Source organism: Momordica charantia (assembly GCF_013281855.1).
Source record: "Momordica charantia cultivar OHB3-1 chromosome 6 unlocalized genomic scaffold, Mcharantia_2.0 BLBB01000006.1, whole genome shotgun sequence".
In the NCBI taxonomy this organism is placed as follows: Eukaryota; Viridiplantae; Streptophyta; class Magnoliopsida; order Cucurbitales; family Cucurbitaceae; genus Momordica; species Momordica charantia.
The window spans coordinates 6,737,877-6,761,878 of record NW_028275164.1 but is presented as its reverse complement, the minus strand read 5'-3'; the positions used below and the strand labels follow the sequence as shown (position 1 = coordinate 6,761,878).

General features: G+C 37.3%; 1 protein-coding gene and 1 long non-coding RNA gene across 2 annotated transcripts; both read left to right on the top strand.

The window, feature by feature from the left end:
- Nucleotides 1-773: 773 nt before the first annotated feature.
- Nucleotides 774-2,097, top strand: LOC111016472 (uncharacterized). The gene is made up of 3 exons (XR_015791743.1): nucleotides 774-908; nucleotides 1,115-1,459; nucleotides 1,739-2,097. It is a non-coding gene; the product is annotated as an uncharacterized LOC111016472 (long non-coding RNA).
- Nucleotides 2,098-7,620: 5,523 nt separating this feature from the next.
- LOC111016602 (phenylalanine ammonia-lyase-like) lies at nucleotides 7,621-10,030 on the top strand. Its single transcript, XM_022292049.2, has one exon. The coding sequence runs from the start codon at nucleotides 7,684-7,686 to the stop codon at nucleotides 9,817-9,819; it is 2,136 nt and encodes a 711-aa protein (XP_022147741.1). The 5' UTR covers nucleotides 7,621-7,683; the 3' UTR covers nucleotides 9,820-10,030.
- Nucleotides 10,031-24,002: the final 13,972 nt, after the last annotated feature.

Below are 24,002 nucleotides of genomic sequence, written 5' to 3'. Positions count from 1 at the left end.
GATCTCCAATTTTTAGAAATGTCAATAAAAATATTATTCTATCATTTTTTATTATATGTGTATATATATAAAAGGGTAAAGTGGTATAATAATTTTGAATACTTTCTTTTCAAAAAATATTTTTACCAAGTAAAAATTTAACTTTGTTGATTCAGCGAAAGAAAGATTTGAAATATATTTAGTATATCATAAATTAGAAATACATCAGATATATATATTAGATGTATAATACGTACAATTGATGTGTATCGGTGGTATATCTAATAATGTATATCAGTTGAATGAGGGTTACATCGAATGTATATCGAAAGTATATTAGAGTTACATCGGATATACATTAGATATAGATTGGATGCATATCATACAAATTTACATCAGTATCATACATCAAATCTATATCTGATATAAATTAGATGTTTATCCGATATAGATATATATAAGATATCATAAGGGTAAAATTGGAATAATAAAAATTCCGAAAATAAAAATTCAAATATTTTGCTATATTTGAAATTTTGAAAAGTTGGTGACATTTTTTAAAATACATGAAATATTTTCGCTACCCACCACAATTACCCTAATTTAAATTATATTCAAATTCAAATATAACCTAAAATAGAGTCATATTTATGCTATATTTGAAAAAATTAAAAAATTTGACATTTAAAAAATACATATTTAAATTATGCTAGAAGTGAAAAAATAAAAAAACTATGAAAATTGGAAAATGAATTTAAAAGAGGAGGAAGGAACAAACTCACTTCTTCAGGTTATTTAGCCACTAAATTCAAATTCGAAAAACGCGCGCAGAAACAGAACCGCCATGGAAGAAGGAGCTTCGACGGTGAAGAAGGTCTTCCAGGATTTCTTGGGACGACGAACCAGCATTGTCAAAGCTCTCACCCTCGGTCTCTCCCTTTCTCTTTCTTTAACTTTCTTTAATTTCCACGACGAGTTTCGGAGCCCTAATTTCGATTTAGACTTCATCTCTCTCGATCCATCACCATTCTTCGCAGATGCCGAAGAATTCGCTTATTTTATTTCTTTAATTCTCTTTAATTTCCACGAAGATTTCCGGAGCCCTAATCTCTTGATCGATCGCCATTCTTCGCAGATGTTGAAGAATTCGTTCGGCAGTGCGATCTCGGTCAGTTCTCCCTCTCTCGGCCCTATCTCTCAAGATTTTGCGTCTGTTTCTGACATTGGCTACCTGATGAGGTTCAGAGGAAGAAGATGAAGTTTGCCTGTACGGACTTCCCGACGGAGAATGGAGAGTACGGAGTGCGTCTACGAAGGCAGCGACGAATCCGAGGCCAGAGCCTGCATCAGGAATTAACTTCGCGAGAGATGATCGGACTCAATTAAAGGACTGGTTGTTCCTTGTAGCTGCTCTTAGCGATGCTTGGTTGCTCTCTCTGGCCTTCTACAACGGTGCCTGTTATTTCGACAGAGTTCAGAGGTACTCAATTTCTCCATTCTCTGCTTCAATTTTTGTTGATTCGCCTTTTTTCTCTTTTTTGATCTTTGAAGTTTTATTTATTTCTATTTTTGTCCTTAAATCTTAATTTTGGCACTGTGATTCTTATTAAAATTTTGGTTTAGTTCATCCCTAACTCAATTCTAACTTCCTTCCCAACTCCAAGCCTAATCTAAATCCATTTTTCTACCAAAGAAAACATTCTAAATCCAGTCTACTTGAACAAAGATATGTTCTAAAAAATTTTAGAAGTTGGTGCAGGCAATGCTTGTTTGGTATGATAAACGACATTCCCACAATACTGGAGACCATAACTAGAAGATACAAGTCTAGAAAGCCTCCCAAGACCATGGCGAGGGCAATGGAAACCAAAGAGGAAGATAATGAGATATGTGGGAGTTGTGACAAGAAACCTAACCCAAACCAGAAAGAGTTTTGGATTTGTTGCGACTTTTGCGACACTTGGTTTCATGGCCAATGCGTAAAAATCACTCCTGATCAATCCACACAAATTCACAACTATAAGTGCCCATCCTGTAGTTACAAATGTAGATGTAGGAGGTTACGCCAACAATCAATAATCTCGATAAAGAAGGCAAGTTTCAAATTGAAGTGTAAAAGATCCCAATAAGAACATTTCAGTGAATTTGTTTTTCCTTTTCTTCACTATGATTTGTTTGCCAATTTGAGAATTTTGTCTATCTATAATTAAGTCGCTGCCGTGCCTCACTGCTACAAGGTTAGAAATGGGTTTAGAGTATGACACTTTTGAAAAAGGAAAAAAATCACTTTTTGATAATAATAATAATAATAGTAAAGTGTTCAAGGGTATTTGGTTCAAGAGGTTATGCTTGTTTGATTTAAAGTTAAAAGAAGTCATAATCTATTTTTGTCATGTGAATTTGTTTATTAAGGTTTTAAACGTCGATGTCGATACAAATGTCGAGATCTCAATTTCATAGAAATATCGATAAAATATTGATGTCAATGGATATTTCTGTAAAAGTTAGAAAAATTAAAAAAAAAATCGTAAAAGATATTTAAATTAACAAATAAACATTTTCCTATTTCTAAATTAGTTAAAAATAATTAATATTAATATTGTGTATATATTAGTGACATTTTGTTGATATTTTTTATATTTTATCAATTTTCTCGTACTATAATAGAAATGTCAATTTACTCCTCATGTAGATGTCGAACCTATGACAAAATAGATATGTTGATGAAAATATCAATGTGTCGACGGATATTTAAAACCATAATTATAAGTTGAGATTATTAATCGCTATATAAAAATTCATAGGATCAATATGAAAGATAGGTCAATAGGTTAAAATATATATAACGAAAAGATCAGATGTTCAAATCCTTTCATCCAGATGTTGAACTAAAAGGTTTAAAAGGAAAAACATTATTTCTTTTTAAGTATAACTTTTACAAATCATAAATCGCCAAACTAAATACATATTATATCAATAATCTATTTTTCTATCTACATTTACAAACATAGATGATACAAAAGTCATGTTTCACGATCCTAAACTAAGCTAATTAAAATCGTAAGTCAAACATCTCCCTGCTCTTGTGGTTTATGAACTATTCTCAACAACGCCACTTATCTTTGCCTATTTTAGGTACCAATTGTCTATTTTGGAGTCAAATTCATATGAATTTACTTTTGAATTCCATAAAAATGTTTTCTTCAAGTTTAGGGTAATTATAGCAGGTAGCAAAAATATTTCATGTATTTCAAAAAATGCCACTAACTTTTTAAAATTTTAAATATAGCAAAATATTTGAATTTGAATTTTCGGAATTTTTATTATTCCAATTTTACCCTCATGATATATGATATACATCTGATGTATATCGATATCTAATATACATATAATTTATATCTGATATACATTTGATGTATATCATACATCAAATCTATATATGATATAAATCTGATGTAAATTTGTATATGATATACATCTCATCTATATCTAATGTACATCCGATGTAATTCTGATATACTTCTGATATACATTCGATGTACCCTTAATATACAGTATCTGATGTACCTATGATATACATCATCAGATATACCACTGATGTACGTCAATTGTATGTATTATACATATATATAATGTATTTCTAATTTATGATATACTAAATATATTTGCAACTGATATACTAAATATAAGGTATATCCAATGTTTAATTTTTAGTGGTATATCAACTGTTTAAATTCTAGTTTACCATTTCAATTTGTTGATTAATATACTAATATTATCAATAATGTTGATGACTATATCTCTACTACTATTTATTCAATATTAATATTAATTAGATACTAAATATAAGGAATATCTACGGTTTAAATTTATAAAGTATATCAAAATTTTAACTTGTCTTTTTGGACGTGCATGGTCCACGTAAACCTTTTATATAATAACTAAAAATAAAAAATAAAAAATTTTGCACCATTGTTTTCATTTGAAAAAAATATTGGATATAATTGTATTATATCAACAAACATGTATCATAGTTATATTAATAGATATAATGATTATATCAAAGGTATATAAGTGGTAAATTAGAAGCATATTAAGTATATATGAAATATATATCAGTATTATATTAGTGGTAAATCATATAATTATATAAGAAGTTATATTAGTGGTATATCATTTGTATATCACTGATAAATTAGTTACATATCACATATATATGTGTTGTATCAGCATGGTAAATCAATGGTTATCATACGTACATTAGTGGTAAAACATGTTAAAAGTTGAGTAGATATTATGGTTATACCAGAAGTAAATCAATTGTACTGATATATATAATAATGATATAGGGTGAATTTCTAATTTTATAATTAGACCTCCGTTTTTTTTGAAGAAAAAAAATGCTATATTTGAAAAAAAGAAATGTGGTTGTTATTTTGCTTATTTTACTAAAGTGCCCCTAAAGTTTATGGTATTTTATTGATATCGTAACCCACTAATGATAAAAGACCTAATAAACAAAAGGTAATGAAATAGAAGTACTATAAAATAAATGTTTTGGCTAAATGAGAATTCTTACTTAAGCATGTAAAATCAAGTTTTATTCGTTATTAAATGAACAAAATTGAAACGAAATTTCTATCTACTTTAAAATAGCCTAATTTAATGAAACAAAGAAATTATTATATGTGGCCTCTGTAGTCAACCAAAAAGGATTTCATGGGTAGTCACTATTCAGTTTGAAACTGCAGAGAAATTGTAAGGATTTCTTTCCATGAAATTGTCTTCATAGGAAGAAACACGATGGAAATTTCAAATGTGACCATATAAACATCCAATTTATTTTTCTTCTTTTTGTTAGAGTAAAAAATATCAAATTTCTTTGGTCCAACCATTTTTGTTTTTGATTTTTGATTTTTCTCTTTTTATTTTTCTGCTTTTAAAAAATAAAACTATATATTTTGTTTTTTGTTTTTTTAAAACAGAAAACCAAACATATTTGGTAATTATTTTTAGTTTTATATTTTTTAAAAGTTAGAAATTTGAAATATATATTAAAGAGAGAAAATTATAGGTAGATTAAAGATGACAATGATGTGGGGACGAGAGTAAAGATGCATTGTCCCATTCTCGTGGTGGTGAAAATTTTTAGTCCACCATCTTTACTTCGTTTCTCGGTTCAAGAATCAAGATCCATATTAAAGAATCCTTATTTAGGGATGAGAATTCACCAGAAAAATTACTGGTTTTATAATTAATTTTAATTATTTTTATAATTTAAAAATAAAAAGTGTAATAAATATATATTAATTACTTTTAGAATTATTATTCACTCCTATAAATAATTAATTTTAAAAAATATTTAATATTTTATTACAATTTAGAAAATATGTTAATAAAATATATATTAATTATTTAAAAATGAAACTGGAATGAGGTTGAGACATGCATTTACTATTTTTGGAGCGGCCACCCGAGCTTGCAAAAATTTATTGATCTATGATTTAGAGACGTGAAAATATAAGTTTACATAAATGGAAATAAACTTTTTAAATAGTAATTTTAGAGAGATAGAGAAAAATATTTAGAAAAAAAATAGTCAAATAAAAGTTAAAGACAAAAAGAGAAAAATTTTATTAAAAAATAAAGTTAGAGAGGAAAATATATGTTAAATAAAAAAAATAAGAAAATTATAGAATTTAAAGATAAAAATAATATTCAAAATATATTTTTTTAGAGAAAATAAATAAAAGTTATAATGAAAGAAAATTGCATGAGAAAATAAAATATTCAGAGGAAAAATAGATTAGAATAGGAAGAAAAAGAAAAGTAATAAAAGATAAAATTTTAGAGAGAGAAAAATTCGAAAAATATTAAAAATTTTAGAGAGTCAAATGAGGGTGATCTATCCTAACAAAAGAAAAAAAACGTAAAATATAACCTAAATATTAAAAATATGAAAATTTTAGAGAAAAAAATAATTTAAGGAAAAAAATATTTAGATTGATAAAAGAATTAGTTAGTGATAATATGTTATAGAAAAAAAAGTTAAAAGTATAGAAGGAAAAAAAAAAGAGATTTTGAAAACAGTAATATGTTTTTAAATTTACATATGAAAAACAGTAAACAAGATGGTTGGTTGATTTGTTTAGGTTATCACATATCTGCCGAGAAAGCCTATTGGGACCTGCCTATGCATAGGGGCTTGGTTTTTCAATGGGGTGGGTCCCACCAAGGACTTGAAAAAGTAAAATATAAAATATAAAAAATTTGTTAAAGTGTGAAAGCCAATCAAGTAAATGTGTACCTGAAAAAGAAAATATTTTATGGTTTTGGAAATGAAATGAATAGTAAATGTAGAAGAAAGGAGGGGAGCCCATAGATGAGGTCACCCGTAGATGATCTTGCCACATGGTAGGTCATATTTTGCCCCCAACAAATATATTTTGGCCTATCATAAACTCTAAGTCACAATTAGATGAAGTAATCCTAAATTAGCTACCAAATAAACCTAAATTAGATACCAAATAAACTCAATGCAGAAAATAAAATCTAACAAAAATGATAAAGGTTGTAAGGTCTTTTAATAATTGAGGCTATATTGTTTTTTTTTCCCTCATCTAAACCCTTCTACTTCCAAAAGTCGGAATATCAAAATTTGAACACTAACTAAAAATTCAGAGGAACACATATTTCACAATTGGAGCATCATATTAAGGAGTTGAAATTGTTTTTCTTTTTCTTGATTAAAGCTGAAATTGAAATGTGCTAATAAGAAAGTTTGAAAATTGAAATTATTTATGAGATGAAAAAGATGTAAATTTTCATAGTCTTTGTAAATTCTAAAAACGCCCAAATGCTTTTATGAAAAACGCCGTGACATTTTTTCTAAACAAGAAATATTCCATTCATAAACAATTTTTAAAAAAAAGTTATTTGAAACTAACTATTCAATTTTATTTATTTTATTTGTGTCAAAAGACATAAAAACAATCTCTTCGATTATTGATCTAAAGAAACTAAGATTAGTTAAAGAGAGAATGAGTTCAAACTTTAGGATAATCTCGGAGGGAAAAAAACAAAAAACAGTTCCTTCTCATTTCAAAACTTTATTAAATTGATCTTGACAAGACAAATTACTAAATAGTTAAACCAAACAATTGGATTAACTCTAACATTGAAAAGTGACAACCTGAGTAAATATTCGAGTTCGCAACATCATTATCAGGTATCATTCTCAAATCATAGAAGGAGATATATATCTTAATCAAGCTTGTAACTAGAAATTAAAAGGTTTGAGTTCCAAACTTCAAAATCATAAACCATATCATAAATTTAACTTTTTCTTTTATATATCTCACACGTGAGGAAGAGATTCAAACCACGTAGAATAAGCTATTCTTTGATTGGATTTTTAAAACAAAAACTTTTACCAGTATTTTTCTTGGTAATAAACAAAATCCAAAAGTGGTCACCTTAGTCAAATCCTCATTTGCCCATGAAAAACTAAGAAGCTTCTGATTCATGTAACTTTCCTTGCAACTTCATCTTCAACTTCCACTAAAAGTAAGAAATAACCATCAAATTTTGCTATAAATTTCATGCCCATTTCTTTCCCCAACTCCCACAACTCATCCAAGAATCTGACCTCGTGCATTCTCTCTCAGTGACTCGAGATCTTCTTTACTGGTTCTTCTTCCTCCAATGGCCACCCGTGAATTTTTCTGCTCCTCAGCTCTCTCAGGAGCCGATTCCATTCATCAATCTAAATCTTTCCCCTCTGTTTCAGCCTCCGATCATTGGGTCAAGGCTGCCGACGCCCTCCGTTGCCCCCATTTTGAGGAGGTCCGACGAATGGTGTCGGAGTTTCAGGAGGCTAAGACTGTTGACATTGAAGGCACCACCCTCACTGTTGCTCAGGTCACCGCGATTGCTCGCCGGAGTGACGTCAAAGTTAACCTCAATGAAGCCGTGGCTCGTGATCGTGTGGCCAAAAGTGCTAACTGGGTTGCTGAAAACATCTCTCGGGGAACAGACACATATGGAGTTACTACCGGCTTTGGCGCCACCTCCCACCGGCGTACCACCAAAACGGCCGACCTCCAGACGGAGCTTATTCGATTCCTCAACGCTGGAGTCATCGGAAAGGACAATCTCCCGTCGATCTACTCAAAGGCGGCCATGCTTGTTAGAACAAACACTTTGATGCAAGGCTACTCGGGCATTCGCTGGGAAATCCTTGAAGCTGTGGTGAAGCTCATGAATGAGAATTTGATCCCCAAATTGCCTTTGAGAGGTACAATCACAGCTTCCGGCGATCTGGTTCCACTGTCTTATATCGCTGGCGTTATCACCGGAAGGCATAATTCCAAGGTCACCACAATTGAAGGCGAAGAGGTAACCGCCATGCAAGCTCTGAAGAGAGCTGGAGTTGCAGGCCCATTTGAGCTTCAAGCAAAGGAAGGTTTAGCTCTCGTCAATGGAACCGCGGTTGGGTCCGCAGTCGCTGCCACAGTCTGCTTCGACGCCAACATTTTGGCTCTATTAGCCGTCGTTCTCTCTGCTATGTTCTGCGAAGCCATGCTCGGCAAGCCGGAATTTGCAGACCCACTAACCCATAAGCTCAAGCACCACCCTGGCCAGATTGAATCCGCCGCCGCCATGGAGTTCCTCTTGGATCAGAGCGACTTCATGAAAGAAGCAAAAACCCGACATGAAAAGGACCCACTGACAAAGCCAAAACAAGATCGCTATGCACTTCGAACTTCCCCCCAATGGCTTGGCCCACAAATTGAAGTCATTCGAACGGCAACCCATTCGATTGAAAGGGAAATCAACTCCGTAAACGATAATCCTTTAATTGATGTCCATCGGGACCTCGCTCTCCACGGAGGAAACTTCCAGGGGACCCCAATCGGTGTCTCCATGGACAATCTCCGGATCGCCATCGCTGCAATCGGAAAATTAATGTTCGCCCAATTCTCTGAACTCGTCTGCGATCATTACAATAATGGATTGCCGTCTAATTTGAGCGGCGGGCCAAATCCAAGCTTGGACTACGGCTTTAAAGGAGCGGAAATCGCCATGGCTGCTTACTGCTCTGAGCTTCAATACTTGGCAAACCCTGTCACGACCCACGTCCAGAGCGCAGAACAACACAATCAGGATGTAAACTCTCTAGGTTTAATCTCAGCCAGAAAATCCGCCGAAGCGATCGAGATTCTCAAGCTCATGTCCGCTACCTACATGGTGGCGCTCTGCCAGGCGATAGATTTGAGACAACACGAGGAGAATATGAGGGAAGTCGTGAAGAATGCTCTTCTACAAGCCGTCAGAAAAACCCTATACGTCGCCGAAGATGGATCCCTTCTCGAATCGCGATTCTGCGAGAAAGATCTTCTGCAAGTAATCGAGCACGAGGCGGTGTTCTCCTACATCGACGATCCCACGAACACCTCCTACGCCCTAATCCCCAAATTGCTGGAAGTTCTTGTCGAAAGAGCGCTGAAAGGCGCCTCAGCGGACAAGGGCGAGCATGGAAATGAAACAGGCGTCACCATCTTCAGGCGAATCCCGGGGTTTTTGGAGGAATTGAAGGCGAAATTGGAAGAAGAGGTGGAAAGCGCGAGAGGGAGATTTGAGAACGGGGATTTCGCAGTGGAAAACAGAATCAAGAAATGCAGTACTTACCCGATCTATCATTTCGTGAGGACGGAAGTGGGGACTCAGCTGCTCAGTGGGGCGAAGAGGGTGAGCCCTGGAGAAGATATAGAGAAAGTTGTGGACGCCATTAATGGAGGTAAAATTGGAGAAGTTGTGACCAAGTGTTTGAAAAATTAGGGCTTTTACGTTGTATTAGAAGAAGAAGAAGAAGAAGAAGAAGAAAAAAACTTTTATTTTGGTTGCTTTGTTCCAATATTTTGTTGTACTTAGAGGCTACCATAGTCTATAAGTAAATGCTGTTAAATTAAATAAAAAATTGACTTTAAATGTAGAAAATAAAGTAGTAATCCTATTTGCCAAAATAGAAGATTCCAACTTTTTACTAATATGTCTAATTCTATTTTGGGATGATTCAAACCTTCATTCTCTTGGTTGATGATATATATCTTAATTAGTTGATGTTGAGTGACTATAACATGTCGTTTTACAAATTCAAATATACTGTTGTTACTTTGGGAGAACTTTTAAGGTTATTAGTGCTTTTTTAATATTACCATTTTCTTTAGATCATAATAATAATATATCGTTAAAACCAGGTTATCTAATATTTTTCTGTTACTTTATTAATAATTTTGATAAGTTATGCGAATCAAGGAACATTCATTGTCGTGTTTAAAGGTCCTGTTAACAATATCAAGAGCCAAGAAGTTTCGACTAGTTTTACTTTCTCATGTTTAAAAGAGAAATGAAACTTTTCTACTCAATATTTGGCAAATAGAACTTTAAGGGAAGAGTTTCATTAAATGAACTAATAATTCATTTAAAAGAGCAGAAGTTAAAGTAGAGTTTAAACTCAAGTTCATTCGTTTTACTAAATAACATATAAAAATTAAAAATATTAAATTAATTCAAATAAATATATTATATTAGATGAATTTGTAAATTATATAAATATTTGTGAGGACATTTTTGGAATTGAGTAAAAAGAATGTATCGAACCACTTCATATAATTTTACAACATGTTGGGGTGGGAAATCAAACTCACAACCTCTCAGTTGGAGATGATGTCAATTACCACTTTGCAATTTACCTCTTAGTTGGAGATGATGTCAATTACCACTGAGTAATTTATTTATTACTGAGTATCAATCTTACATTATTAGCTTAAAATTATATGTGATCTCTGAATTCACATTTACAAATACCTTCCAGATAAATTCTAATAATCTTCTATTTAAAAATAAGACATTAACCTATTTACATGATCCTTGAACACTTTTGCAAGGAGGATGAAAAGAACTCAAACCACTTTTTTTTTCATCTTCATAGGACTATAGGAGTACCGTATTTAAATAATTTAATTGGTTTATACAGCTACATCATCTTCTTAAGAATAAGAATGTCAATGAAATAGGATAAGCGGATTAACCACTAAGTTATGTTTATATAGGAAAAGATAAGTAGATTAACCACTAGGCTATGCTTATACTAAACATGAAGTAGGAACTTAATTTATTAAAAAAATTTGAACTTTTAGATTCTAGGTTGTGATTCATTAGTAATGTTATTACTACCTTGAGAGTATATTCATTCAGTTAAGTCATAAATGTAGACTTTTTAGTAGTCGGACCTGGTTCGTCGAACCTTATCAACCAGGATCCGGTCAATGGAGACCTGGTCAATCGGGACTTGATAGGATGTGGACCCTACTCTAGATCCGATCATGCCTTAGATCTGATCATGCCCTTGATAAGATATTTTTAATAAACCAATCAAAGAATATTCTAAAAGGAAAAATATTTAATGCAAATATTTACCTTTATTAATTAATGATTTGAACTTTCAGTTATTTCAGTTATTGTTGTTGGGGCACGTATGGCAGCGAATCCAGTTATTGGCATGTATTTTAGGTATATATCAAATATTCGTATATGATTAATAAGTAATATTACGAAATATTATAATATGTATACTTATTTTAGTATACATGTTATATACTTGTCATTACTGAGTGTATTACTATTGTACCACGTGGATCATACATCATGAAATATAAATTATATCACATGCATTATGTTGGTATATACAAATTATACTATGTGCATCATTCTTCAGAAGTATATACAAATTATATCATATGCACCATACTAATCTCAAATGTATAATTATTATACCGTACTATGTGCATCATAATGATCTCAAAGATATATACAAATTATTTCATTATAATGGAATATTTACAGCTATATATCAAATATATGGGATATAGACCAATAAATTTCAACTACAAAATAACGTCAATGACAATTACCGACAATGATTAAAATAATGATAATAAATAATAAATAATTCAAGTGATTATTTTTGCCCAAAATGAATGAACGATAATGATTTTTGGCGAAGAAAAGATGTATAAAATATAAAATCAAACAAATGATATTTACCCGCAAAAGAAATGAAAAGAAAATAGGTAATAGAGAATTTTGTGTGTCAATATACCATTATGGGACGGTAAATTGTTTAATTTTGTTTAAATAATATGAATTTATTTTTTAAAAAATAATCATTTACTAATAAGTGTTAATATTTACCTTAAATAAATATAAAAAATGATAAATTGAAATCCTAAAATAAATGTCCTAGAAATGGAAAGAACATGGTTAGTAAAATATTTAAGGAAATAATTACGATATGAACCAAGAAGCTTCCTTTGTCATGCCTCATGGTTCGATTACCATATCAAGAGTTCGGAAACTTCAACAAGTCTTACTACTTCGTGTTTAAGCATTGGTGAGCTCGACAAAGGATTTAAAAGAAGGTATGTAAAAATTTTGACAATAAATATATTAATCTTAAATACTATTAAATTATTAGAAAAAAAAATATAAATTAAAATATTAAGAAATATAAATCAGGTATTTTGGTAACAAAAAGTATTCCTTAAATACATTTATGAAATACTGGCTTTTATGTACCATTTACCCAACTTGTTTGTATACAATTACGATGCTGAAAATATTTAAAAAAAGAAAAAGAAGCATCGGTTCCATTAATTTATATTTGTATACAAATCCTCAAAGAAATTATGGAAACCATTAATTTTTGTCCCTAACCTTTCCATCAATATTTACTCTAAATTTCTTTCTAACCGAGAATTCAGAAATTTTTAATTTCTTCAAAGTAGATCCTAAACTTTGATAATTATAATCTATTTGTTCAATTTCTATTAATTTCAACTACTAATTTTTACAAAAAAAAAAAAATAATAATAGAAAATTTTTCCAAAAAAAAAAAAATCTTTTTTCTTTTTACACCATAAATAGAAAAGAAAAATTAAATAGGAAACCCACAACGAAAGGGGGCTCCACCCTCTTGAGATTTCGAGCCGAGTAGCGAGAATAGCTAGAGTATCTGTCATTTTATTCCTTTCTCTTTTAATTGTTAGATCGGTATGACAAGAGGGGGTGAATAGGTTTAATTAAACTTTACAAATTTTTTACTACGGTGGGCCCAAATTTAAGCAAATAAGAAAACTTTTTAGAAACAATTAATTTTATCACAATTTAAACAATAAATTAGAAATACAAACATCCTAATTAATGTCACCACCCACATAATTCAAATATAAACATTGAGCATAAATATGAATAACAAATTCGAACAATTAATTTTATGCAATTTGTAATAAAGAAAATTAATTGCAAAAATTAAATAGAGTAGGGTTAGAAAAAATGACACCGGAAATTTTATAGTGGTTCGGCAACAACCGGCCTACTCCACTCCCCAAGCGCCTCTTGGGTATTCGATTAAGAAACTTTGACTCTTTCCACGGTAGTAGTCAAACCGGAATAAAACATTCTTTTTTCTCGGGAGCAAGAAGAAACTCGATCCTTTCCACGGTTCAGGATCAAACCGTTACAACGCTCTTTTTCGGGCTCAAGAGCAACACTTACAAAGGATATGAAAATTTGAGAATAAACTTACAAACTCTCTCAAAGAGTGGGTATACAAATATTTGCTCACAAATTTGTAAGAAAAAATTCTTACAAATAAAAGCCCTCAAATTGGCTAAAAGAAATAAAATTGAAAGCTCAAATATCTCTCAAATAAAAAATCTCCCTTCAGAATATAGAACAAAAATTGAAGCTTTGAAGAGAGATTGACAATGTAGAAATTTGGAGAGAAAATTGGGAGAAAATGAGTTGTATGAAATGTTGAAGGAAGTGGGGTTTAAATAGGTGAGGAAAAGTTGAAAATAAATTTGAAATCGAAATTGAATTTGAATTTGGGCTATTAGATCTTTAATGATTGAAAATCAAAACTTGAGATTTAATTGAATAAAATAATAATTGATTTTGAAAATATATTATAATAAAATAATAATAATAAATTTATATATTTTTAATAAATATATTTTTCGACGCCATTTCTTTTTCTTTCTTTTCCTGTCATCTCCTGTCGGTTTTTTTTTTCTTTTTTCAAACAGGCTCTTTCTCTTTCTTTTTTTCTAATTTCATTTCATTCTTTTCTTTTTCCTCGATCTTTTTCTTTTCCATCTTTTTTATTAAACTAAAACAAATTTCAGTAAATACATCTCGCCACGTGTCTCTATTTCATCGGTCCACTTAATTGATTTAGTCGCCACGTCATCCTCTCGATATTTTTCCTTTCAACTTCTTTCGATCATAATTTCTTCGTTTGAGCTCCGATTTGTGTAATTTAAAATTCATTGAAATCATCGTATCGAGCTCTACGCTGTAGACACTTTAAAACATTAAAATTATCAATAAACAAAATATGTATTATCATGTAAATCATATAATATTATTGAAACTCATAATAAATTTATGTTTTATAACAATAATTCTTACACACCAAAAAAATTTAATACTAAGTGTGTTTGTTATCATCAAAACATTAATTAATTAAATTAATTAACCGAGATTAAGGGTCAAAAAGCCAACACGTGAGGGAAAACCTCCACATTTCGATCATGAACATTAAATTCGAACTTACAATTAAGTTTTTATTAATGTAAACTATTTAAATGATTAAGTCAAAACTTACCAATTAAAAAAAATCCTAACTTTAGTGTATTTTTGTTCCTTTAACCAAATTATTTTTGTTTGAATCGAATCAATTTCATCAATTTGATACTAAAAATATGAATTAAACAATTCTTCAAACAATAACTTATTGGAAGGTAAACAATACAACATTTTAAAATTTAAATTCCAAAATAAATTTAATCTAAATTAAAAGGTCAAAATTGCACTCAAAATTTGATTATTTATTTATTTATTTTTCCAAAAATGAATTTGATAAGATATAGGGCCAAATATGATGAAAATTTTTAAAAGAGAAATCTAGCTTTTTCTTCTGTGTGGCCACGTAGGAGGAGACGTGGCAGAAAATGACTGCGTGAAAGATCGTTAACACACATTTGCAAACTGACACGCGTATGGTAGTGGAACAATTATTGACCAATAAGGAAACACTTACGTCATCATTGAATCCACTTGGCGCTCATTGCCTGAAACATCACATGAAATTACTACTTCTAAATAAAATTTTTTGTTTTAATACAAAGGTGAGGATATCTTTAACATAGATGCTGTTGGGGAAGAGAATCTCCTGGACACGTGGAGGATCCCTATTGGTGCCCCAAGATGACTCATGAGTCATGTCCAACTCGGACCGTCGAGATCACCACCACTAGCGTTGACAGATGCTAAGTATGAGGGCCGAAGTGAACCTGGCCGAGGTACGATCTACCGGGAAGCTCGGTGGGGGCTGAGGTGAGCTACTGTCAGCGGCGTGATTATCGGGTGTAACCGTCGGTCCTGAGATTACCGGGTGTAACTGACGGTCCCGAGATTACCGGGTGTAACCGTCGGGAGATAAGCGGGACTACCACCCATAAGTAGAGGACCTCACTCCACGATCAGATACGATGATTTTCTGACCTCGAACTAAACTGGGAATCCGACCTATACTGACTTGATCGTCAGAGTGCTCACCTTTTTGTGCAGGTCCGCCCAAGTATTCAGATCGGTCCGGAGGTCGAGTTCGAGCTGCAATCTGAAATACACTGTTGTGCATATCCTTGCATAAACATTTGGCGACGTCTGTGGGGACGACAATCTAAGTCATCCCAATTCTTTTAAACCAACACGCAAGCAAAAATGGTTCAACCCGCAAACTCGACCAATACGGCAGATCGAAGGACTCTAGCTGCCAGCGATGCCCACCAGAGGGAGGTCGGAGCAGCAGTGGTAGAGGGGCAAGGTCACGACAGCCTAGCAACAGAACCCCTCCGCAGGTCGGCACGAATCACCGCGCCTGTTCTACCACCTGTGCACCCCCCAAGGACATCCAAGGCCACCCGTGGCCGAGGTGGAACCTCTTAGAAGGGCGCCCAGGGTCCAGCCCCGGCCCCGACAAGTGAGAACTTGGATGCACTCTAGAGAGAAATGGAGGCAATGCGCACGAAAATGCGGTCCATGGAGGAAATGTATAACGAAATGATAGTAGCTGCAGGCGCAGAGTCCCGATCTGAGAACCGAGTGACGCGCGTTGGCATACGCGAGCAAAGGGGTTCCCACCTCGGCCCAGTCGAGGAGGAACATCCCGAAGACAACGAGAGTGAGGGACACACTCGCCAGAGAGGAGACCTCCGTGAACACCTCAACAGAAAGAGAGGCTCATCTCTCCGAAAAGGACAGTCACCATCCCGCTCACACAGGAGCTCCAACCAGTAGGCTGAATCCTCTCACAACCCAGCAACTCCTGCAGGAGTGATTACAAGGGAGGAGTTCGACCAGCTGAGGGGCCAGCTCGACGCTCAGGTGGAGGCCTTAAAGGCCAAATGTGAGCAGAAAAAAGGTCCACTGAACGATGGCGACTTGGGAGAATCGCCATTCACCTCGGACGTTTTGGAAGCACCGATCCCTCCGAAGTTCAAAGCTCCTACCGTGAAGCCTTATGATGGGTCGAAGGACCCCAAGGATTATGTTGAGGTCTTTGAAAGCCTCATGGATTTCCAAGCGGCATCAGACGCAATCAAATGCCGCGCCTTTCAGATCGCGCTTACTGGCAGCGCGCAATTGTGGTATCGGAAACTGCTAGCCAGGTCGATTTCAACCTACTTTCAGTTGAGAAGGGAGTTCCTCGCCCAGTTCTCTTCTCGGCATTATGACAAAAAGACAGCGACTCATCTCGCCACCATCAGACAGAAGGAGGGTGAGACGTTGCGAGAATATGTCACCAGATTCCAGGAGGAGCAATTGAAGGTCGCACACTGCTCCGATGACTCGGTCATGTGCTATTTTCTCACCGGTCTAGCCGACGAAGCCCTCACGGTGAAACTTGGAGAGGAGGCCCCGGCCACCTTCGTCGAGGTGCTTCAGAAGGCGAAGAAAGTCATCGATGGACAGGAGCTCCTCCGAACCAAAACCGGCCGACCAGAACGAAAGATCGGCCGGGGTAGAAGTGGAAAAGATATAGAAAAGGCAGATCCCAAGTCCAAGGACAAAGGATCCTTTTCCAGCGGCCGAGCTGAATATCGAAGGGCGGAGAACGGACCTACCAGGAGCCGACCTTACGAACGCTTCAGCCCGACCACGATTCCAATTTCCGAGATCCTAACGAACATCGAGGAGTCTGGAATGGAAAAACTACTCAAGCGTCCTGAGAAGCTTCGGGGAGCCCCGGAGAGGTGCAGCAAGGACAAGTATTGTCGCTTCAATCGGGAGCACGGCCATAACACGTCGGACTGCTGGGAGTTGAAGCGCCAAATTGAGGATCTAATTCAAGATGGCTACTTCAAGAAATTTGTGGGAAAGTCCAGGACCAGCTCGGCAGAGAAAAGAGCTACCTCTGTTCGGCACCTTTGCTCACCCGGTCTACTACACAAGCAAGCCTATGACCGAAGCCGAGACTAGATACCCTCAGATGGAAAAGTTGGCTCTCGCTTTAGTCACCTCGGCCCGACGGCTTAGACCATACTTCCAAGCCCATACTGTGGTGGTGCTCACTAACTTGCCCCTAAAAAACATCTTCCATAAGCCAGAAGCTTCTGGACGCCTGATGAAGTGGGCAATGGAGCTAAGTGAGTACGACATCCAGTTCGAACCTAGAGCTGCGTTGAAAGGGCAAACAGTGACAGACTTCATAGCCGAGCTCACACCACCTTCCGAGCCTGGCGAGTCCGACCTACCATGGACAATCTATGTCGACGGATCCTCCAATGAGAAGGGGTGCGGGGCCGGGGTCCTCTTGCACGGACCAGGAGGCGAGCGATTTGAGTATGCCTTGAGGTTCGGCTTCCGGACTTCCAATAACGAGGCTGAGTATGAAGCATTTATTGCCGGTCTACGAATCGCTAGAGCATTGGGGGCCTCTTGTGTTAAGATCTTCAGCGACTCCCAGCTGGTTGTGAGCCAGATCACGGAAGAATACCAAGCCAGGGACTCCCGAATGGAGAAGTATTTGTGCAAGGTCAGATCGTACCTCGTCCAATTTCGAACTTACGAAGTAAGCCGGGTTACCCGAGCAGAAAATTCTAATGTCGACGCCTTGGCCAAGTTAGCATCAGCGTACGAGACCGACCTGGCCAGGTCGATCCCCGTCGAGATCGTAGATAATCCCTCGATCTCAGAGCCAGATCTGATGGAGATCGACGCTCCAGAGTCCTCATGGATGGACCCGATTGTGGACTTTATTAGGGGCAATTCACCACAAGACCCCAAGGAGCGCAGAAGGTTGGCAAGGCAAGCAGCTCGGTTCGTGGTCCGAAGTGGAGCGTTGTACCGACGCGGCTTTTTCCTGCCTCTATTGAAATGCCTAACCCCTGAAGAGGGCCTATACGTCCTCAGAGAAATCCACGAAGGTGTGTGCGACAATCACTCAGGCGCCCGGTCGCTGTCAGCCAAAGTGATCCGACAAGGATACTATTGGCCGACCCTCAGCCAGGACGCCAAGAAGTTCGTTAGAACTTGCGACAATTGCCAACGCTACGGAAACATAATCCACCAACCTCCCGAGCTGCTCACCCCCATCTCGGCCCCGTGGCCATTCGCGCAGTGGGGGTAGATATCATTGGTCCTTTCCCTTTGGGCAAAGGCCAGACCAAGTTCGCTGTGGTTGCTGTGGACTACTTTACAAAGTGGGCCGAGGCCGAGGCACTCTCCCACATAACGGAATCCAGAGTCACGTCCTTTGTATGGACAAATATCGTATGTCGCTTTGGTATACCGAAGGCCATTGTGACAGATAATGGGAAGCAGTTTGACAACGCGAAGTTCAAAAACTTTTGCAGCAAGCTTGGCATAGGTCACCTTAGCTCGTCCCTCGCACATCCGCAAGCAAATGGGCAGGTGGAGGCAGTCAACAAGATCATCAAGCGAGGCATCAAACTTAGACTGGACTCCAAGAAAGGCAGGTGGGCCGAGGAGCTACCAGAGGTTCTATGGTCGTACCGGACCACCCAAAGAGAATCGACAGGTGAGACCCCGTTCTCCCTGGCCTTCGGCTCCGAAGCTGTAGTCCCGGTTGAGATCGGCATGTCATCTGACAGACTAGAGCATTACGAGCCTACAGCAAATGAGGAAGAGCTGCTCCTCAACCTCGACTTGCTGGAAGAAAGAAGAGCAATGGCCCAGCTACGCCTGGCGGAATATCAGGGCAGAATGGCCAGACACTACAACGCCCGCGTTCGGCCTCGAACCTTCCAAGTCGGACATCTGGTCTTAAGGAAGGTCCAAACCCATGTGGGTGCCCTTGACCCGACCTGGGAGGGGCAGTTTGAGGTCAAGGGAATAGTCCGACCTGGGACGTACATATTGGCCAATCTGAAAGGAGACGTCCTCGCGCACCCGTGGAACGCGGAGCACCTGAAGCGTTATTATCCTTGAAATGCCAAAATGATTTTCAATGGATCTGTAAAAACTGTTTCAAAAGAATTATGATCGGAATAAATGTGATGATTTAATTTCATGATTCCGAGTTCGACCAGAAATTAAATGGGGCCACGGACTCCCACACGATCACATTCCAACAGTCGGTTAAAATTCAATCCTCCAAAACCTAAGGGTACGAGGTGTGATGCCAAAACCGTTGGTGAACTTAAAATTCAATCCTCCAAAACCTAAGGGTACGAGGTGCGATGACAAAACCGTTGGTGAACTTAAAATTCAAACCTTCAAGGCAAGGGGGCGATGTGAAAAGTTCAGAATGATCAAGCCTTTGAACCTGAGGGTACGAGATGCGATATGAAGAACAGTTATGGACTTAGGATTTTAGCCTTTTAACGTTTTTAAGTTAAAGGTGTGATGTTAAAAAGTCCAGAGTTGATGCAATGCATTGAATACTAGACAGCGATCCGAGTTCAAAATTTCAAGTATTTTAGTTAATGGCGCGACCTCAAAGGTACGAGGCGCGATGTGACATTGGCTTCAACTTGAAGAAAAAACGAAGAAAGAAGGCAACAAAGTAAAAACAAATGAGAAGCCTATTTATTGAATGAAAAGCAGAGCCAAGGCTTATAGACCTTGCAGCTCTACCCTAACACTTACAAAAGAAGAGAAGAAAGACAGAGAAAGGCCTCATGAAAGGTGATCGCCTAAGAGCCTGCTTGAGGAGCGCCTCCTGAGTGGTGCCGACCTGATCCTCTTCGAGGTCGGAGTAGTCAGAGTCCATATCTCTGACGTACTTATCCACCAACGCTTGGGGGCCAGGGGTGCCGCTAGGCCCAGACGCCCACTGCTCAGCATACCTCTTCTTCAGACCACCGAGATCGATCTAAAGGTCAGGCATGTCGGAAGCAATGCCCTTCATGAGAAACTTGAAGCCCGCGTCAGAGAAGTCTTTGGCAAATCCATCGAAGTCAGGATGTTGCCTGAACGATTCCTCCAATAGGGCTCCATTGCTGAGACACTCCTTCACCATCTTCAGCTCAGCAGTCGCGTGCTTCAGCTCCTCCTCCTTCGCTTCAAGCGCCTGGAGCATGTCGTCCTTCTCTTTGAGGAGTTGGAACTTCTCCTTCTCCAAGCCCTTGGTGATAGCATGGGCAGCTCGGAGCTGGGCCTTGCGTCTGTCCTCTTCTTTCTTCAGCAGCTCGGTCTTGGCCTCCACCTCAGCCTTCAAAATTTTCACCTCAGAGTGAGCTTTCAGCAGCTCATCCTTCATGGTGGAAGAGGCAGCCTCCAAGGCAGCAGAACTCTTCTTTCCGAAGTTCGCAGGCAGGGCCCCACGAGCTCCGACCTCCAAGGGGGAAGTGGTCTTCTTCTTCTTCCTCATTCGCTTCAGAGGGGCCTCCTCCCTCACCTCCTCGCCCAAGGACGAGACGTCTGCCGCCTCGGTCTGACACCTAGGGCGCTTCTCCCTCGAAGGACCCTCAGAAGACTCCAGCTCGATCACTGGGGCTGGATCTTCCGAGGCTGGCCCTGCCACGGCAGGAGTGGCAGGTTCCGAACTCTGGGCGGCCTCAAGAGCATGGGCTCGGCCCTTGGACTTGCGTTTCACGTTGCTTGCAAATCTGCAAACCATGGCTGTAAAACAAAAACAGGAGTCAACACAAAGTTAGAGGAAAAATGGGGGGAGCAAGCTCGGCATACCAAGTTCGGAGTTCGGCCTTGAGGATTCAATGGGACGAACTGCAGGGTTGTAATCTAGCAGCCCGGACTCAAGCAGCAGCTTGTCGGTCACCAAGGTTCCGACCTTCCTACCCCTCGGAAAATGCTCCTTGTAATATTTCAGCGTGTCGAAGGAGGCTTGCGTAAGCTCGGGGACTGGTCGGATTGAAACTGCACAAAGACAAAATCCGAGTCAGACCTGAATAACAAGAAAGAAAGTTATCACAAAAAGTAAGAGCTACTTCGTACCTAGGTTCCCAAACCTAGTGGGAACGTCAAAGAAGGAACGACCCGACTCGTCCTTTGCAAGCTATTCCCCGGAAGCGTAGAACCATTTCCTCACCCATCATTTGATGGAGGTCGACCCCTTAACTATATCGCCTACGCCTTTCCTTGCGCACATATAGAACCGATTCGGCTTTTTAGCTATCCTTTTCGCTTCGAAGCACGCGAGGAGCTGGTCTACATCCAACAGCTCGACCTCTTCACTATCCCGAGCTCATAGCCAAAAAAGGATGGCCAAAGCGAAAATGACACCCCACCCATTGTGGGCCACTTGAGCCGGAGCCAACCTAGTTCAGAAGAGAAATTCTTGGACAAAAGGGTGAAGGAGAAGCCTGAGGCCGTACTCAAACATTTTGAAGTAGAGAGTGACTCATCCCTCTGGAGGATTGTCAACTCTCTCCCCCTCCTCCGGAATCCTAAGGAGGATGTTCTCAGGGATAGCGAACCCCCTACGAAGGGATCCGAGGTAGTGCTCAGGTATCCTAGAAGGGTATTCCAAACCCTGACCCTAGGTGGAGGCATCACTATCCTCCCCGTCATCGGAGAACCTAAAGTTTTCTATCTTCTCGAGCTCGGACTCTAACCTACGAGCTAAATCCTCATCGGATCCTAAGTCGCTGGTAAAAGAGGACGACATGGCAACTACGTTCGAAAGAGAAAGTGAGGGAAGAGACCGACCTACCAAGGGTTCGAGCTGCCTTCAGATCGAACTCCAAGAATTCAGGAAACGTAAGGTATGACCTGAAGGATTGGGGGTATTTATAGCTCGTCGGAAAAATTTCCCTACCGTACATGTGTAATCAACGAGCGGCTAGGATCCTCCCGAAGATCCGAAGCGTCGGAATATTTGAATATTCCGACGATAAATCCACCGCAACGGTTATATTTTCCCACGAATAGGAAGTCGCCACGCGTCCAAAGCAAGTCGAATGAACTTCTCTGTCAGGTCGAGATCGGACCAGACAGAGAGGGGGCCAATGTTTGGGGAAGAGAATACCCTGGACACGTGGAGGACCCCTATTGGTGCCCCAGATGACTCATGAGTCATGCCCAGCTCGGACAGCCGAGATCACCACCACTAGCGTTGACAGATGCTAAGTATGAGGGCCGAGGTCCGATCTACCGGGAAGCTCGGTGGGGGCCGAGGTGAGCTACTGTCAGCGGCGTGATTATCGGGTGTAACCGTCGGTCCCGAGATTACCGGGTGTAACCGACGGTCCCGAGATTACTGGGTGTAACCGTCGGGAGATTAGCGGGACTACCACCCATAAGTAGAGGACCTCACTCCACGATCAGGTACAATGATTTTCTGACCTCGAACTAAACTGGGAATCCGACCTATACTGACTTGATCGTCGGAGTGCTCATCTTTTTGTGCAGGTCCGCCCAAGTATTCAGATCGGTCCGGAGGCCGAGTTCGAGCTGCAATCTGAAATACACTGTTGTGCATATCCTTGCATAAACAGATGCTTTAATCCCTTTGAGTTACGTTTGGATTGTTATTAAAAATATCATATTGTAAGATAAATACTTTTAATATTATATAGATTCTCTAAATTACCCTAATTTCTAAAAGAGATATACAATATTTGAATCGGTAAAGATTGACCATTATAAAAAGTTAACGATTTATTATTGTTTAAAATGTCTTTTTGTTTTTATATTTATTTCTCTTAATGATCACATATTTAATAATTATAAGGATAAGATAAGTGGAGTATTTCTTTTAAAAATATATATATTTATTTATCTATTAAATATTAAACTTAAAATATATATTATTAATCAGTAAAATATTTATAAAAATTGTTTTGATCTTCCTTATTAGTTTTCATTATGATGTAAAAATCTATATCTATTCGGAAACCGAACAAAAATTGATAAATTCAAAATTTAAATAAAGTCGCCATATATTATGTCTAATATTTAGACAAGCATTTATTTGCCTAATATCATTGCGATCAATAAGTTTAAATTATGTTTTTATTATTTCCTCCATCCATTTTAATTTGTTTTACTTACCACATTAGTGATTTGTCTATTTAGCAAAAAATTTATATGTTGAGTCAATTTGAATAAGTTCAAATTCTCTGGACCGAAATATCCCTATTTTGTAAGAAGTTAGAATTTTTCATCTCTTGTTGAATTAAGAAAAGAGAAAAAAAAACACATTAAATAGAAAAAGTATTTTATATATTTTAAGAAAATATCAACAATTTTTTTTTTTTTAAAAAAGGTCACAAACTTGACTTTCCTTCTTCTTGTAATTTAATTAAAATAAAATTATTCTATTTATGTAAAATTTTAAACTTGATGGCTATATTAAATTTTTTTTTTCAAGATTAAGATTTTTTAGTGTATATATATATATATATATGCGCCTTAAAAGGAAAGTTCCTAGAAATTTAAATCTCTCTAGAACCATCTTTGGTGTTGCCCCA